This window comes from Suncus etruscus, chromosome 4 (genome assembly GCF_024139225.1).
Source record: "Suncus etruscus isolate mSunEtr1 chromosome 4, mSunEtr1.pri.cur, whole genome shotgun sequence".
Lineage (NCBI taxonomy): Eukaryota > Metazoa > Chordata > Mammalia > Eulipotyphla > Soricidae > Suncus > Suncus etruscus.
The window spans coordinates 2,728,024-2,744,878 of record NC_064851.1 but is presented as its reverse complement, the minus strand read 5'-3'; the positions used below and the strand labels follow the sequence as shown (position 1 = coordinate 2,744,878).

The 16,855-nt window shown below is 54.3% G+C and overlaps 1 protein-coding gene across 1 annotated transcript in view; it reads right to left on the bottom strand.

The window, feature by feature from the left end:
• Positions 1-4,144: 4,144 nt before the first annotated feature.
• The window catches only part of TTLL1 (TTL family tubulin polyglutamylase complex subunit L1), a 15,968-nt gene continuing 3,257 nt past the window's right edge, over positions 4,145-16,855 (bottom strand). Inside the window, exons 4-12 of the mRNA XM_049771634.1 lie at positions 16,682-16,798; positions 15,649-15,857; positions 14,427-14,607; positions 14,214-14,348; positions 11,629-11,737; positions 9,111-9,254; positions 7,395-7,481; positions 6,830-6,993; positions 4,145-4,426 (exon numbers count right to left, since the gene is read on the bottom strand). Coding sequence (XP_049627591.1) covers positions 4,300-4,426; positions 6,830-6,993; positions 7,395-7,481; positions 9,111-9,254; positions 11,629-11,737; positions 14,214-14,348; positions 14,427-14,607; positions 15,649-15,857; positions 16,682-16,794 — 1,269 coding nt within the window. The 5' untranslated portion in view covers positions 16,795-16,798 and the 3' untranslated portion in view covers positions 4,145-4,299. The remainder of the gene's footprint in view (positions 4,427-6,829; positions 6,994-7,394; positions 7,482-9,110; positions 9,255-11,628; positions 11,738-14,213; positions 14,349-14,426; positions 14,608-15,648; positions 15,858-16,681; positions 16,799-16,855) is intronic.

Here is a 16,855-nt window from a genome sequence, read left to right as displayed (position 1 = left end):
CAACACGGTGACTTCCCGGCCGGCTAGGTCATTTCCATCAACCAGTTACTTCATCATTCTGAGTAACAACAGCCTTGCTGGCTGGTCCTGGAAAGCAGCACCTTGGACCTGGATGCAGGGAGAGCACCCCGATGGCACCCCCTGCTGGGCCACCAAGGCCCCTCTCATCAGGAGCACAGCCCAGCCACCCTCCCTCTGCTTTTCTCCCGCCTCCATCGCTCTCTGCAAGCCAAAGAGGAGCACTGCCCTCTGAGTCATCTCCCAGCCCAAGATGGTGATTTTTTTTGGTTTTGTTTTGTTTTGTTTTTTGGGCCACACCCGGTGTTGCTCAGGGGTTACTCCTGGCTGTCTGCTCAGAAATAGCTCCTGGCAGGCACGGGGGACCCTATGGGACACCAGGATTCGAACCAACCACCTTTGGTCCTGGATCGGCTGCTTGCAAGGCAAACGCCGACGTGCTATCTCTCCGAGCCCTTGGTTTTGTTTTGTTTTGTTTGTTTTGAGGGGACCATGCCAGTGCTCACAGGTCACTCCTGCAAGTGCTTGGGGACCCACGTGGTGGTGCTGGGCTTGAACCTGGACCTCCTGCAGGCAAAGCTTGAGCCCAGCCTCCCTCCAGGCATCTCTCTCTTTTTTTTTTTTTTTTGGTTTTTGGGCCACACCCGGCGGTGCTCAGGGGTTCCTCCTGGCTCTATGCTCAGAAATAGCTCCTGGGGGCCGGAGAGATAGCATGGAGGTAAAGGGTTTGCCTTTCATGCAGGAGGTCATCGGTTCGAATCCCCGTGCCTGCCAGGAGCAATTTCTGAGCCTGGAGCCAGGAATAACCCCTGAGCACTGCCTGGTGTGACCCAAAAACCAAAAAAAAAAAAAAGACTCATTTCTTGGGGCCGGGCGGTGGCGCTGGAGGTAAGGTGCCTGCCTTGCCTGCGCTAGACTAGGACGGACCGCGGTTCGATCCCCCGGCATCCCATATGGTCCCCCAAGAAGCCAGGAGCAACTTCTGAGCGCATAGCCAGGAGTAACCCCTGAGCGTCACAGGGTGTGGCCCAAAAACCAAAAAAAAAAAAAAAAAAAAAAAAAAGAAATAGCTCCTGGCAGGCATGGGGGACCATATGGGACACCGGGATTCGAACCAACCACCTTTGGTCCTGGATCGGCTGCTTGCAAGGCAAACACCACTGTGCTATCTCTCCGGGCCCGCATCTCTCTTCCCTACAGAGAATCTTCAATTTAAAAAGCATATGAGAGGGAGCCAGAGAGACAGCATGAAGGTAAGACATTTGCCTTTCATACAGAGGTCATTCGTTCGAATCCCAGCCTCCCATATGGTCCCCCGAGCCTGCCAGGAGCGATTTCTGAGCGTGGAGCCTGGAGGAACCCCTGAGTGATGCCTGGTGTGACCCAAAAATAAAAACAAAAAAACAAAATAAAAAGCACATGAGATAAGAAGGTTCAGGTCAAGACAAGCCTTAAACGCAAGCAAGCTGGAGTTTAAGGGTGTGGAAAAGCACAGGGTGCTTCCCAGGGACCCAGCTCTGGTTCTGGGTTCGAAGACACTTAGGGCTGGCCATGGCTGGTGAATGTACTGGGTGGAGGGGTGAGGGGAGCTCTGGCTGGGCCTCCTTCGAGGACCTCACTGGCCCCCCTGGAACCCCAGAGGCTGATAGTCAGGTGGAGCCTTTAGGAGCAGGTGACACAGTAGGTACAAAGGGCCCCGCAGGCCAATCCTCTGGGGGATGACAGCAGCTAATGAGGAATAAACATTGTAAAACAGATGAAACCACTGTGCAGGTGGAAACCATGTCCCCCAAAAGGGCAATAAATCAAGTTTCTGTATGAGAAAAAAGAAACCAGCCAGTTTCTCTACAAGTGGCCGCAGACCCCACATGCTCGAGCATGGTGGGGTCCCCAGGCACCCCGAACCCCACAAAGGTGCTGGTTGAGAGGTGTCCATGCTGCCCGTACCAAGCAACCCTGGCTCTATGCTCAGAAATCGACCATATGGAATGCCTGGACTCGAACCACCGACCTTCTGCATAAAAGGCCTTACCTCCACGCTATCTTTCCGGCCCCCTCCTGAGGATTCTTTTACCCCTCCCCAGGCCCCTCTAATTAACCTCCACAGATCACTCCCAGTAGTGGGTGGGCCTGGCCATCAGGTAAGATTAGCTTTGGCCTGGGGAGGGGTAACACTGCCCACTCCCACCTCACCTCCAGTCTCCAGGGCCTCGCCCCTCCTGGAAAATCAAAACAGATTCGGAAAGAGTTGGGGAGTGGGAGGCATACTGTCACCCTTCTGAGGAGAGGAGTCGGGATCTGGTCCTCTCAGCGGCCAAGGGCTTTTGGGGACCTAGGAAGCCAAGGACAGCCTTGGGACCACCAAGGGCAGGGCAGGTCAGAGATTCTGTGACAGCAGGTGGTCTTGGGGACCGAGGACTGTTCGTTAATCACGAGCAGAGTGATGACAGATGAGGATGCCAGCAAGACACCCTATGTATCACCCTCTGCTCCCTGGCACACCCCCTGCCAGCCTCCACTCTCACTGGCAGATTAGAGACAGGGCATCCAGCCAAGCCCCGGGCATCAAACAGGAACCCCGATCCAAGGATCTTCGCCAGCTTTGGGCCTCATTCCACCCTGGCCCCATAGTGCCCCCTCTGTGCCCAGCCACCCCTGCCAGCCAGGCGCTGTCGCACTTCCAGTCTTCTCCCCGGCCAGCAACACCCAGAGCAGGCCACTGAGCACGACCCAACTGCCCCTCAAAAATAAAAACACTCATCACGAGGGCTTTGTGGCGCAAATGTGGGCACCTTTCCCCCATATTCTCCTTCTGCCAGGAGGCCTGGCAGCTGAGAACATGCCCTTAAAAGCCGCAGTATCAGAAATAGTGCTTTGAATTCCTAGACAACCTCATTTGTTTGAGGCTGTCATGCCTATAGGAACACCCCAATTTAATAGAATGTTCAGCTAACAACAAGAACTTAGTGTATATAAACTTCCTGCTATTTGTGCTAATGATTTCATTGGAGATACAATAATTTTTTTTGTTTGTTTGTTTATTTGGCCACACCCAGCATTGCTCAGGGGTTACTCCTGGCTGTCTGCTCAGAAATAGCTCCTGGCAGGCACGGGGACCATATGGGACACCGGGATTCGAACCAACCACCTTTGGTCCTGGATTGGCTGCTTGCAAGGCAAACACCGCTGTGCTATCTCTCCAGGCCCAGATACAATAATTTTCACACACAGGCTTGCTACTGTACTTTTTCCCTACTCCCCACCCCATCTTTTCCAAAAACTTTGCTATCACCTGGAAACATATGTATTATGGTCAACTATGTCAGCTATGTGATGCAATATTTTTTTGTTTTTGTTTGGTTTTGGACCACAGTCGGCAGTGCTCAGGGGTTACCCCTGGCTCTGCACTCAGAAATCACTCCTGGCAGGCTCAGGGGACCCTATGGGATGCTGGGGATTGAACCCAGGTCAGTCCCAGTTGGCCACGAGAAAGACTGTGCTATCGCTATTGCTGTTATTGCTCCAGCCCCTAAAGTTTTGTTTCTTCGGGTCCTGGGACAGGTGGAACTGAGATGAAAGGGTAGCTAGGTCACCTCTGGGTCCCTCCACCCAGGCTTGAGACCACAGTGCCAGGCAAGTGGCAGAGAAGCAGCTGCAGGGAGGGGAAGGGAGGTCCCACCCTTTAGGTAGGGCTGAGGACCTCAGGAATTACCTCAGTAAAGCCACAAGGTCTCCACTGAGAGTCCCAAGCTGTGGAATTGGGGGTTCACCTTAGCCCCCAGTGCCCTCTGGAGGGGCTGTTTCTGGGGCATATCCATCATGTTAAGCCAGTGATGGGCTAGAAGGACTGTTTCCTACTGTGACTGTGAGTCACCTGGAAAATTAATAGAACCTGCCAGGGGAGTTCGGGATTAGCTCAGAAGCTCCAGATGACAACCTTGATTTTAGGGGTGTCCAAAGTGGGGACGGTGAGGGCTGTCCCAGGGTGTCTGCCACTGCACGCAGTCTCCACTGTCACACATGACAATTCCGCACTGGTGGAGAGCCATGGAATTGTAGGGTGTGGGAAAGCACCTCTCCCAAAGAAGGGGCAATGTTGGGGTAATCTCCCAGGGCCAGACCATCCACCTTCCCAAGAAGTGCCTTTATTTGCCAACAGGCTCCGGGAAGGAAAAAAAAAGCCTTTAGGATAAAAAAGGAAATTCCAAAATAGTCGTCTCCAAGTGTAGACATGGGGTGGGGAGGGGGTGGGGGTCCAGGCTGGGTCTGGCTCCACGGGGCTCACTTCCAGGTGAGGACGGATCTCCCGGAGTCTCTCGAGCGGATCCCTCGGGACCCCAGCGTGGGGGCCTGGCGGCCTCGCAGCTCCCGCTCAGCCCCGTCGCCCTGTGCCAGCTCCTCGTCGTACCTGGGAACACACGGCAGAACTGGGGTAGTGGACAGATATCGGTGGGTGCCCACCAAGTGCCACCTAGGGCCACGATGCAGGGCCAACCTCACCAGGTGGGCTCTAGCCACCCATTGACATTGTCCACTCGGGTCACTGCCGTGGAGGTAGATTTGGGGTTGGGGGGGGGCTGACCCACAGCATCTGCAGGCCACACACCTCCTGCAGCCGAAAGGAGGCTCTGCTTGGGGAGGGAAGGGCAGTGCTAGGTTCTCCCTGCCCTGCCTGGCAACTCCCCACCTTGGCCCTGTCCCCTAATCCCAGTCTGAGCCCAATCACTGGGGATCCATGTTGAAGAACAGCAGACTGGACCTGCTTACTCACAATGAATATAGATTCTGAGGTGTCCCCAGCCTTGCAGGGGGTAGACACAGTGGGGGCAGAAGCTATAGCACTTGTTTTTTTTGTTTGTTTGTTTGTTTGTTTGTTTGTTTTTTGGGCCACACCCGGTGATGCTCAGGGGTTCCTCCTGGCTGTCTGCTCAGAAATAGCTCCTGGCAGGCACGGGGGACCCTATGGGACGCCGGGATTCGAACCAACCACCTTTGGTCCTGGATCGGCTGCTTGCAAGGCAGACGCCGCTGTGCTATCTCTCCGGGCCCGCTATATCACTTGTTAGCAGACTCTGCCCTCTGCCCCTCAGCACTTCTCAGGATGGTGAGACCTAATGTCGGTGTGACTGGTTCACAGGGTCAGACACCGCTGTGCATGGGGGTGACCCAGGTTCCGTCCCAGATCATGGCTGGTCAGGCGTCACCCCAAAACAATGAGCTCTTCTTTTCCCCCTTGAGATTCACTGGTCTCCAACAAGATATAACTAGTGGTTAAATCAATAGAAGCTTCTAGGCTTTTCTGCAGAGGAGCTGTGTCCCCTAACACCAACCCCGCTGTCCCAAACCTGCAGCTAGCTGGAAGCTCCTGTTCCTTTGGTCACTGGCCCGGTTAGATTAAATGAACATTTTCACTTTCAGAGGTACTTGATCTCTAAAGGTGGGGAGGCCTTTCTCGTGAGATTTGGGGGCTTTGGGCCGTTTGGGCCACACCTGGTAGTGCTCAGGGGTTTACTCCTGGCTCTACATGAAGGAATTACTCGTGGCAGGCTGGGGGGGGGGCGCATATTGGATGCCGGGGATTGAACCTGGGACAGTGACATGCAAGGCCAATGCTCTCCCTGCTGTGCTATTCCTTGGTTCCAGATTTTTATTGTTGTTATTGTTTTTCTTTCTGGCAGTGCTCAGGGATTACTCCTGGCTTTGTGCTCAGAAATCACTCTTGGCAGGCTTGGGGGACCCTATGGAATGCCGGGGATCACACCCAGGTCAGTCCCAGGTCGGCCACTTGCAAGTCAAGCACCCTACCCACTGTGCTATCACTCCAGACCCTAGTTTGTTTTGTTTTTAATTTGGAGGTGGCCTCTTCAGTAGTGCTGGTGGCCTCTCAAGGCCACACTCTGCACAGGGGTACAGGCTGGACCGTTTGGTTCTGGGGTCACCAATATCTCAGCATTTAATCATCCAGTGCATTCAGTGCTAGGGATTGAACTCAGGGCCTCAAGCTCCCCACCTGTGGGCTGCAGCTTTAGGGCAGCAGCATCTGCTTCTTTCCTGCTCCCTGTTCATGCTGACACCAGCCCCATCCCTGTGATTGGTCTGGGGGTTCCCTCCATGCTCCCTCTGCAGTCCACCTGCTGCCCAGGGCCTTCCCAGTGTCCCACATGCTGCCTCCCCTGACACTTCCATGGAACCCCTAAGCACCGCCCAGTACTCCAGGGCACAATACCTGGTGCCTATCCCACCCAGCACACCCAGAACTTCTGGACTTCTGGTAGATTCTGTTCTTGTGAAAGGGAGTTGGGAACAACCCTGTTCTGGCCAGACTGACGGGAAGATAAAACCCTGAGCACTGACCCAGGAGTAAGCCCCAAGCACTGCTGAGCATGGTCCCAAGAACAGAAATAAATGACTGAGGAGAGTGACCCCACTGAAGACCCCCATCTTCCTGCTGTGTGACCACGGGCCCTGCTAATCTGAGCTTCCCTAAGCCCCTGGCTCTCCTCTGCTGTAGAGAGGTAAACTGAGGCAAGCCATGGCCAACATCTCCTGAGGCAAACACTTGGCCCCAGACCTGGCTTCTTCCACCCAGCACTGCGGAAGATGACCCAAGCAGCTACATGCAGACATGTAAGCAGGCTAACACACATGAACTCAGGAAGCAGGCAGAACATGTAAACATGGGAAGCAGGCATACACAGAAGCAGGCAGACATGTGTGAACACACGTACAGGCCCACACAGAAACAAAACACACATGCCTAGGCATACAGATACACAGGCACAGACACATGCCCCCCCCCCCCGAGGCTCACAGGATCTCGTAGTTGCCGAGCACTTCCTTGGGGGGCGGCCTGCTGCCCCTGCAGTCGGGGATCTCGCCGTTGGGGACGGCGATGTTGAGCGTGTCGTTGATGAGGTTGTACTTCAGGATCCGGTCGTTGGCCGTGCTGGAGGTGAGCGAGGGCGACGCGTTGACCTGGGCAGGATGAAGCTCGTTGGTCGCATGGACAAGACTCCCCCCTCAGCACTTCGAGTGCCTTCCTTGATGTGTCTGCTCACCCCAACCCCATCTCTGAGCTGAGACACACCAGGGGGAGGGACACGGACCCCCTGGGTGCCATATCCATGTGCCTTCTCCATGGTGCCCAAACAGGCTGCCATGGCTGGAGCTACCCTGCAGTTCTGGGGTCACAGGGACAGAGCTGCCAGAATTCGGTGGGGCTCATGTGGGACACCCCCCCCAACTGTGTAAGTGGCCCAGGCCTCCCCCCTGCATGGCTTCCGGTGTAGGTGAGGGGGCAGAGTGAGTGAGGATGCACCAGGGGCTCAAGGCCAACACCCCATCGGGAAGAGGGGTTCAGGTCCGGGGGCTGGTACCTCAATGAGCCACGGCTTCAGCCTGTCATCGATGATGATATCGTAGCCGTAGCACTCGAAGCAGTGCTTGTCGTTGTTCATCACCGGCTGCGGGACAGGGGCGGGTCAAGTCAGGATGGGGGGTTGTGTGTTGAGCCCCACTCTAAGGTGTTGACAAGTATTCTGAGCAGCCCCTCACTTGAGTGTGAAGGAGCCTGGCCTGACCCACACTCTACATGACTGACTGACAGAAGCCTTGTGTGGGCTCTCAGGGCTCAGCCATCAGAGACCCCGACTGGGCCGGGCACCTGCACTCCATCAGTCTGGCCTGGGCCCCAGGCCTGTGTGGATGATCAGAAACCCCATTAAATAAAGTAACAAGGGCTGGAGCAATAGCACAGCAGTAAGACGTTTGTCTTGCAAGTGGACAACCTGGGACGGACCCAGGTTTGATACCCGGCATCCCATACAGTCCCTCGAGACTGCCAGGAGAGATTTTTGAGCACAGAGTCAGGAGTAACCCCTGAATGCTGCCAAGAGTGGCCCCCCAAAAATAAATTAAAAAAGGACAGAATTAAATATCCAAGCCAAAGGCAAGTGGAATCAAGAGACCCAAAAACTTGGCCGGAGAGATAGCATGAAGGTAAGGCGTTTGCCTTTCACGCAGAAGGACGGTGGTTCGAATCCTGGCATCCTATATGGCCCCTTGTGCCTGCCAGGGGCGATTTCTGAGCGTAGAGCCAGGAGTAACCCCTGAGCACTGCTGGGTGTGACCCAAAAACCAAAAAAAAAAAAAAAAAAAAAGAGACCCAAAACCTAACGATCTAAATTTAAAATGGGCCTGTTATACTGGCAGGTTGGGGGACAATAGGGGATGGGATGGGATGCACACCCGGGGAACATTGGTGGAGAGAGGTCGACACTAGTGGTGGAATTGGCCCTGATTCACTCTATGTCTGAAATCCAACTATGAAAGACTTCGTAAATCGCAATGGTTTCAACAAAGTAAAATAGGGGCCGAAGAGAGAGGTAAGGCGTTTGCCTTGCATGCAGAAGGACGGTGGTTCGAATCCCAGCATCCCATAGGGTCCCCAGAGCCTGCCAGGAGCGATTTCTGAGCGTAGAGCCAGGAGTGACCCCTGAGCGCTGCCGGGTGGGACCCAAAAACAAAACAAAAAAAATCAATGAAGTAAAATAAAAAACAAAGAAAGAAATCCTGGCATGGCCCACGATTAAACAGATTAAACAAGATATATTAAGATGGAATGCATCCAGCCTCGAGGGGCTGAGAATGCTAAAACCCTGGGGACGAGACACAGGCCTTGGGGTCAAAGCCTGAACTCCATCCCAGGCACCACCAGGCGTGGCTCCAGGCACCCCTGAGTGTCCGATTCAAAGAACAAAACAGATGAAGATGAGCAGCCATTGGGACTACCGTGGAAACAATCGCTGAGAGCAAGACATTCCCTAGAAACTAGCCGGCTGGGGAGCTGAGGGTGCCTAGCTGTGGAGACTGTGCAGGGCAAGGGGACCCCCTTTCTGAGCTGCTTCAGACCCTGGCAGACATGCAGGCATGAGACTGTGCCAAGAAGAGACGAGGGCACTCACTGCCGACCTGGGCACTGACCCTGATCGTTTTCACCCCCCTTCCCCTTAGCCCCTACCTCAACACTGCTCACACCCTCCCACCCACCCACCACCCCCCTATCAGTACCCCCCCCTCCCGGCCACACCCACCGCCACGGCCTTCAGCGACTGCACGATGATCCAGTGGATCTCATCAAACAACTTGCTGGTGACCTCGCGGCCCCGGGTGCTCTCCAGGTAGAGGCGAAGGTTGCTCACAGTCCACTTGCCGCCGTGGATGTGGTTGTAATCCTCCTGGAAGGGACACGGGGACATCTCAGGGCCGTCACAGGAAGGGGCAGGGAGGGCCAGGGCTGAACTCAGGGCCATGCATGCTCTAAACAGTGGTCGTCAAACTATGGCCCCCGGGCCACATATTGTATTTGTATCTGTTTTGTTTCTTCATTGCAAAATAAGATCTATGCAGTGTGCATAAGAATTCGTTCATAAGTTTTGTTTTTACTAGAGTCAGACCCTCCAATGGTCTGAGGGACAGTGAACTGGCCCCCTGTTGAAAAAGTTTGAGGACCCCTGCCTGAACTTCTTTTAAATCAACACCTTCTTTTTTATTTATTTTTTTTTGGGGGGGGGCACACCTGGTGACGCTCAGGGGTTACTCCTGGCTATGTGCTCAGAAATTGCTCCTGGCTTGGGGGACCATAGGGGACACTAGGGATCGAACCAAGGTCCGTCCTGGGTCAGCCACGAGCGAGGCAAGCACCCTACCACTCTGGCCCTTTAAATCAACACCTTCTAACCAAACCACAGGAAGTAGCAGAGGATTCAAAGCTCTGTCCTAGAGAGGTCCGAGGGGAGAATCTAGGAGCGAAAGAGCTCCAGGGCCTGGCTGAGAGGGGTGCCAGGTCCCAGAGCTGGAGAGACAGGACTGGTGGGGAGAGCGCAGCCTTGCATGGGGCTGACTCGGGATCAATCCTCGAAATCCCCAAAGCCCTACCAGGAGAGATTCCTGAGTGCAGAGGCAGGAGTAAGCCCTGAGCCCTGCCAGGTGTGGACCCAAAAAATACGAAAAGAAAAGAAGGGGCTGTAGTGATAGCACAGCAGGAAAGGAAGACCTGGATTTGATTCCCAGCACCCCATATGGTCCCCCCAAGCCTGCCAGGAGTAATTCCTGAATGGAGAGACAGGAGTAACCAGAGTGGCTTGGGGTGTGGACCAAAAACAAACGAACAACAGGAAAATGGAAAAGCGATATGTATTGCTTGGATCCATGTCACCTGCACCTCCCCTCTTGACACGAGGAGGCGGGGAGGGGGGGCTTTCCTGCTGTGTCAGCACTCTCTCTGCCTTCAGAGGGGCCTGAACTCTCTTTAGAGCACCTTGTTCATTACTCTCTCTGTCTCTTTCTTATCCTCTCCCTCCCTTCCCTCAGTATTTCCAAATAAAACCTGTTTTCAACTTCCCCCCCCAAAAAAAATCCCCAAGGAAAAAAAGGATAGGGCTGGAGTCATAATGCAGCAGTAGGGCGTTTGCCTTGCACGTGCTAACCTAGGAAACACCATGGTTTGATCCCCCAGTGTCTCATATGGTCCCCCAAGCCAGGAGTAACCCCTGAGCATCACTGGATGTAGCCCAAAACCAAAACAAAACAAAAAAGGAGCTGGTGCGATAGTACAGTGTTTGCATTGCACGCAGATGACCCTGGTTCGATCCTGGCATTCCAGAGGATTCCCCCAAGCCTGCCAGGAGTGATTCCTAGGCATAGATGTAAGCCTTGAGCACCATTGGTGTGGCCCCAAATCAATTAAAAATAAACAGAAATGGGGATGGAGTTATAGAACAGCAGTAGGACATTTGCCTTGTATATGGCTGACCTGGGCCAGATCCAGGTTCAATTCCCGGCATCCCAAAGGGGCCCTGAGCCTGCCAGGAATGATTCCTGAGGCAGAGCCAGGAAGAAAACCCTGAGTGTGGCTGGGCATGGCCCAAAAACAAAAAGAAAAAAAAAATTAGGACGGAGAGATAGCATGGAGGTAAGGCATTTGCCTTGCATGTAGAAGGATGGAGGTTTGAATCCCGGCATCCCACATGGTCCCCTGAGCCTGCCAGGAGTGACTTCTAAGCACAGAGCTAGAAGTAACCCCTGAGCGCCATTGGGTGTGACCCAAAAGCCAAAAAATAAAAAATAAAATAAAGAGGAGAGACCAGAATGATAGCACAATGGTAGGGCGTTTGACTTATATGTGGCTGACCTATAACCTGGGTCTAATCCCTGGTGTCCCATATGGTCCCCCAAGCCAGGAGCGATTTCTGGGTGCATAGCCAGGAGTAACCCCTGAGCGTCACTGGGTGTGGTCCAAAAAAAACCAAAAATAAATAGAGGAAAAAAAGGAAAAGACACACACAGAAAAGACACACACACACACACACACAAACACAAACACACACACACACACACACACACACAGCTCTGGGCCTGCTCCCCCCCTTCCTTTCAGCTCCTCCACGCTCCTTCCTGCCGCTCACCCGTCCCTCCCACACCCATTTTTAGTTCTCCCACACCTGTTCTGCCTTGGTGACCCACTCGAGCCCCGTCTGAGCCCCCCCCCCCCGACAGTGGGCACACACCCACACCCCACTCACCCCCTCCCGCCCCCTCCTGCCCCCTCACGCCGTGCTTCTGGATGGCCACGTTGGTGAGGTGTACAAACATGTTGTCCAACTCGCTGGTGCTGGGACTGTACTTGACGGTGCAGAAGCGGCAGAAGCCCAGCTTGTACCTGCGGGAGGGGTCAGGCCGGGTCAGCTCAGGGCAGCGAGCACTCAGGGAGCACCAGCCTGTCCTCTTAAAACAGTCGCAACTATGGGGCTGGGCCCGGGTTCCACCCCAGCTTTCCCGAGCACTGCTGCTAGCAGCTCTATAGAAGAGGGCCCCCCCTATGAAAAGAAAGTCTTTATTAGAGACCAGGAGGTTAAAGACATGCTCTGCATGTCTAGGGCCCTGGGGTGGAGCCCCAGAAATAGGCAAGACACACTAATTTGCTTTACACCTTTTCATTCTGTTTTGTTTATGGGTCACACCCATCGGTGCTCAGGGGTTACTCCTGGCTCTGCACTCAGAGTTGCTCCTGGGGCTGGAGTGGTAGGGCATTTGCCTACACATGCTAACCTAGGATGGACTATGGTTTGATCCCCTGGAGTTCCATATGGTCTCCCCAGCCAGGAGCGATTTCTGAGCGTATATAACCAGGAGTAACCACTGAGCGTTGCCGGGTGTGGCCCAAAAACTAAAAAAAAAAAAGTTGCTCCTGGCAGGCTGGGGGACCATATAGGAGGCCAGGATTCAAACCATCATTGGCCATGGATCGGCTGCATGCAAGGCAAATGCCCTACCGCTATGCTATCTCTCCACCTTTGCTAGGGGCCAAGGCAACATTACAGCGGGGAGGGCATCTGCCTGCACAAGGCCAACTGGGGTTCAATTTCAGGCATCCCATAGGGTCCCCTGAGCCTGCCAGGAGTAATCGCTGAGCACAGATTCAGGAGTAACTGCTGAGTGCCACTGCCGAGTGTCCGTAAGGCAAATTAATTAAAAAAAAAAAAAAGGCAGCACTATAAGGAGGGGAATTAAAAATAAAAATAAAAGCAGCATTTTTTAAACTCATTTTGGGGGTGGCACACCAGCTCATGTTCAGAAATCACTCTCTGACAGTGCTTGGGATCCATCGGGGTTGGCCACAATCAAATATTCACCTGCTGCCCTATTTCTCCAACCCCTTTGATTATATTTTTTGTTGCTTTCATTTTAATAATAGTTTTATTTTACTGTGAAATTTTTTTTTTGTGATTTTTTTTTGGGGGTCACACCCGGCAGTGCTCAGGGGTTATTCCTGGCTCCAGGATCAGAAATCGCTCCTGGCAGGCACGGGGACCATATGGGACGCCGGGATTCGAACCGATGACCTCCTGCATGAAAGGCAAACGCCCCACCTCCATGCTATCTCTCCGGCCCCTTTACTGTGAAATTTTAAAGTGTTTTAGTGGGTGGCCACACCTGCCAGTACTCAAGCACTACTCCTGACTGTGCTCAGGAATCATTCTTGGTGGGGTTCCAGGGACCATATGGGGAGCTGGGAATGGAACCCAAGTAAGACAAACCGCCCCTGTATGGTCTCTCTGGTCCCCCCAAGCTGCTTTTTTTCTTTGTTTGGTTTTGGGTTACTCCTGGTTCTGTGCTCAGCCCCTGGCAGGCTCAGGGGACCCTATGGGATGCTGGGGATCAAACCTGGGTCCCTCCCTAGTTGGCTGCGTGCAAGGCAAATGCCCTACTGCTGTGCTATCACCCCAACCTTTGCCCCCCCCTTTTTTTTTTGTTTTTTTTTTGGGGGGGGCCACACCTGGCGATGCTCAGGGGTTACTCCTGGCTGTCTGCTCAGAAATAGCTCCTGGCAGGCACGGGGGACCATATGGGACACCGGGATTCGAACTAACCACCTTTGGTCCTGGATCGGCTGCTTGCAAGGCAAACGCCGCTGTGCTATTTCTCCGGGTCCAACCCTTGCTTTTTTAAAGTTTAAGATTTGATCTGGGACTGGCACGAAAACACAGCTTGGAGGGTGTTTGCCTTGCATATGGCCGACCCGGGTTTTACCCCCAGCATCCCATAGACTTCCCCCGAGCACCACCAGGAGTGATTTCTGAGTACAAAACCAGAAGGAGTAACCCCTGAGCACCGCCAGGTGTGGTCCCTCCAAAAAAAAAGGAAAAAAAAAGAAAAAAAAATTTTTTTTTTTGTTTTTGGGTCACACCCGGCAGTACTCAGGGGTTACTCCTGGCTGTCTGCTCAGAAATAGCTCCTGGCAGGCATGGGGGACCATATGGGACGCTGGGATTTGAACCAACCACCTTTGGTCCTGGATCGGCTGCTTGCAAGGCAAACGCCGCTGTGCTATCTCTCCAGGCCCGAAAAAATTTTTTTTGTTTGTTTTTGGGTCACACCCTGCAGCGCTCAGGGGTTACTTCTGGTTCTACGCTCAGTAATCACTCCTGGCAGGCTCGGGGGACTATATGGGATGCCAGGATTCAAACTACCGTCCTTCAGCATGCTAGGCAAATGTGCTACCTCCATGCTATCTCTCTGGCCTCCCCCCCAAAAAAGAAATTTTATGCTGACATAAAGCAAGAGTAACCAGGACTGCAGGATTTTTTGGGGGGGCCCAGCCAGGGTGCTCAGGGACCTGAGAGGCACTGCCTTACATGTAGCAGCGCAGCGGGCGGTAGGTAGACACCAGCACGTAGAGACGCAGGTCGAACTTGCGGCCGCCGATGAGCAGCGGGTTGCTGATGTACAGCGAGATCACGTAGGCCTCCTTGGAGGGCTGCGACACGAACCTGCGGGACAGAGAGAGGCCACTCAGGGTGCACAGGAGGGGAGGGGAGCCGCTTAGGCAGCTGGGCACCCCCACTCACGAGGACGTCTTGCTGTCCCGAGACCACTTCTTGATCTGCGAGAGCTTGTTAATCAGGAAGATGCCTTTGCCCTGCGCCTTTCCGCACGGCTTCATTATCCAGGTGCTCGACGGGCTCCGCCGAAACTCCTCCACGAACAGGTTATAGTCGGCCGGAAGCATGTAGGTGACCGGGACGAAGTCTGGGGGAAAGCGGGCCAGCTCAGTGGAGCACTACCAAGCCCCTCACAACTTCCTTCTCATCCATCCATCCAGCAACCCCTTGATTCCGGGAGTGCCTAGAACTTTGACAAATCTGCCTTAAGGTCCCCTCCTCCAGCAAGTTGGGAGCTCAGGACTGAAGCAGCCCTGCTGACCAGATGGGGAAACTGAGGCTTAGAGAGAAGCTCAGGCAGGGATGAGGTTCGGGAAAGACCCAACAGTTCAGTCTTGTTCCCCAGACAGGGAATCCCCACAAGGTGGCCCCTAGAGAATTGCCTTGAGGCCATTTCTTTTTTTGGGGGGCCCCACATCCACCTAGGCCCAGGGCTTACTTGTGGCTCTGCATTCAGGGATCACTCCTGGCAGGTGTGGGAACCCTTTGGGGTGCCAGGAATTAAACCTGGGTCAGCAGTGTGCAAGGCAAATGCCTTCCCCAATGTGCTATCGCTTAGGCCTAACCTCAAAGGAATTTCTCAGGGCCTGTCTCTGGGGTATGTGGGTTGGGGGGGGGGGGTTTCTGAGCCCCATCTTCTGCCAGCACAGACTGGCCCTGGGTGCCCAGGATGAAAATCCCAAACCCAAGCACCCCCAGGCTTTGTTTTGGGGCCACACTCGGTGATGCTCAAGAGTTCCTCCTGGCAGTGCTCGGGGGATCCTATGGGATGCCAGGGATCAAACCTAGGTCAGCTGCCTGCAAAAAAAATGCCTGAGAGCCATCTCTCATGGCCTGAACACCCCTATGTTTTTTTTTTGGGGGGGGCACACTCGGCGGTGCTCAGGGGTTACTCCTGGCTATCTGCTCAGAAATAGCTCCTGGCAGGCATGGGGGACCATATGGTACGCTGGGATTTGAACCAACCACCTTAGGTCCTGAGTCAACTGCTTGCAAGGCAAACACAGCTGTGCTATCTCTCCGACTCGTGTACTTCTCAAAGCACAGCCAGACCCCAGATCCCCCCAGTGCCACATGGCGCCCCTCTCAGCCCCAATGAACAGGGCAGGTGGGACAGACGGGCACGCACCCAGATAGAGGTATTTGCCATTCTCGTCCTTCTCTGCCAGGGGGCTCCCCTCCTTCTCCAGCTCCTTCCGGTAGCGTTTAATGTTCTTCACCATCAGGTCCTTGCGTGTCAGCTCGTAGTGGTTGGGGAAGTGGTTGACGATCTGGTCATCCGAGAGCCGGTAGCCTGTCTCCACACTGAACACATTCCGGATGGTCTGGACGCTCATCCTAAAGAGAGGCGTGGGCTGAAGGCTGCATGCCTGTCTCTGTCCTCCTGGGAGAGCCCTTTAGGCCTGCCCTGAGCACCCTTCAGTACTCCCAGCTGAGTGGGGGGTCCACTCGATGCCGGGCATGGGAGCCAGGATCTCCTCGGGCAAAGCGTGCACCCTGACCCCTCCGCTGTCTCCCCCAGCCTGCCTGCGGTTCTCATGGATTTGCTTGTTGGTTTGGGGCAGTACCTGGGGCCTTCCAGGGTCAAATGCCTGTCTCTGAGCTCAGGAATGACCCTTAGCACAGCCCAGGGCACCCGAGACAGCGCCAGGGATTGAATCAGAGTCAGCAGCAGTAGATGCAGGCAGGGCGCACGTGTGTGTGTGTGTGTGTGTGTGTGTGTGTGTGTGTGTGTGTGTGTGTGTGTGTGTGTGTGTGTGTGTAGTTTTGCTGTGATGGAACTAAGAATGACTCTTGGAAGGCTCAGGGGACCCTGTGGGATGCCGGGGATCAAACTTGAGTCAACTGCATGCAAGTCAAATGCCCTCCCTGCTGTGCTACTGTTCAGCCCCAAGCCCCCTTAGCCTTGTTTGGATCACATGAGTCCACACCTCTTGGTAGATAGAGGGAAACTGAGGCAACTTGTCCTGCTGGGGAGGACCAGAGGGGACACAAATACCCCCAAGGGACTAGGTGGGCCCGACCTGGGTTTCTTACTGGGTGAAGGCAGGGACATGGCCCAACCCTGACTTTTTAGCAGCACACTCGGTGCTTGGGGGAAGAGCTGGGATGGAGGGCAGGACAGGGAAAGAGAAGTGGGGATCCCCAGGCCCCACACTCACCAATAGAAGTTCCAGTCTTCATTCTCAGTCACCTGCACCCAGCCCCTCTTCTCGAAGTTGTTGACAAGCACTGACTTCTCGATGTCCGTCACCCACTTCACCTTTCCCGCCATAACCCTGGAGAAGACCCCTAGTGAGTGCAGCCCCGTCTGTGTCCATGGGGGACATGAGGCC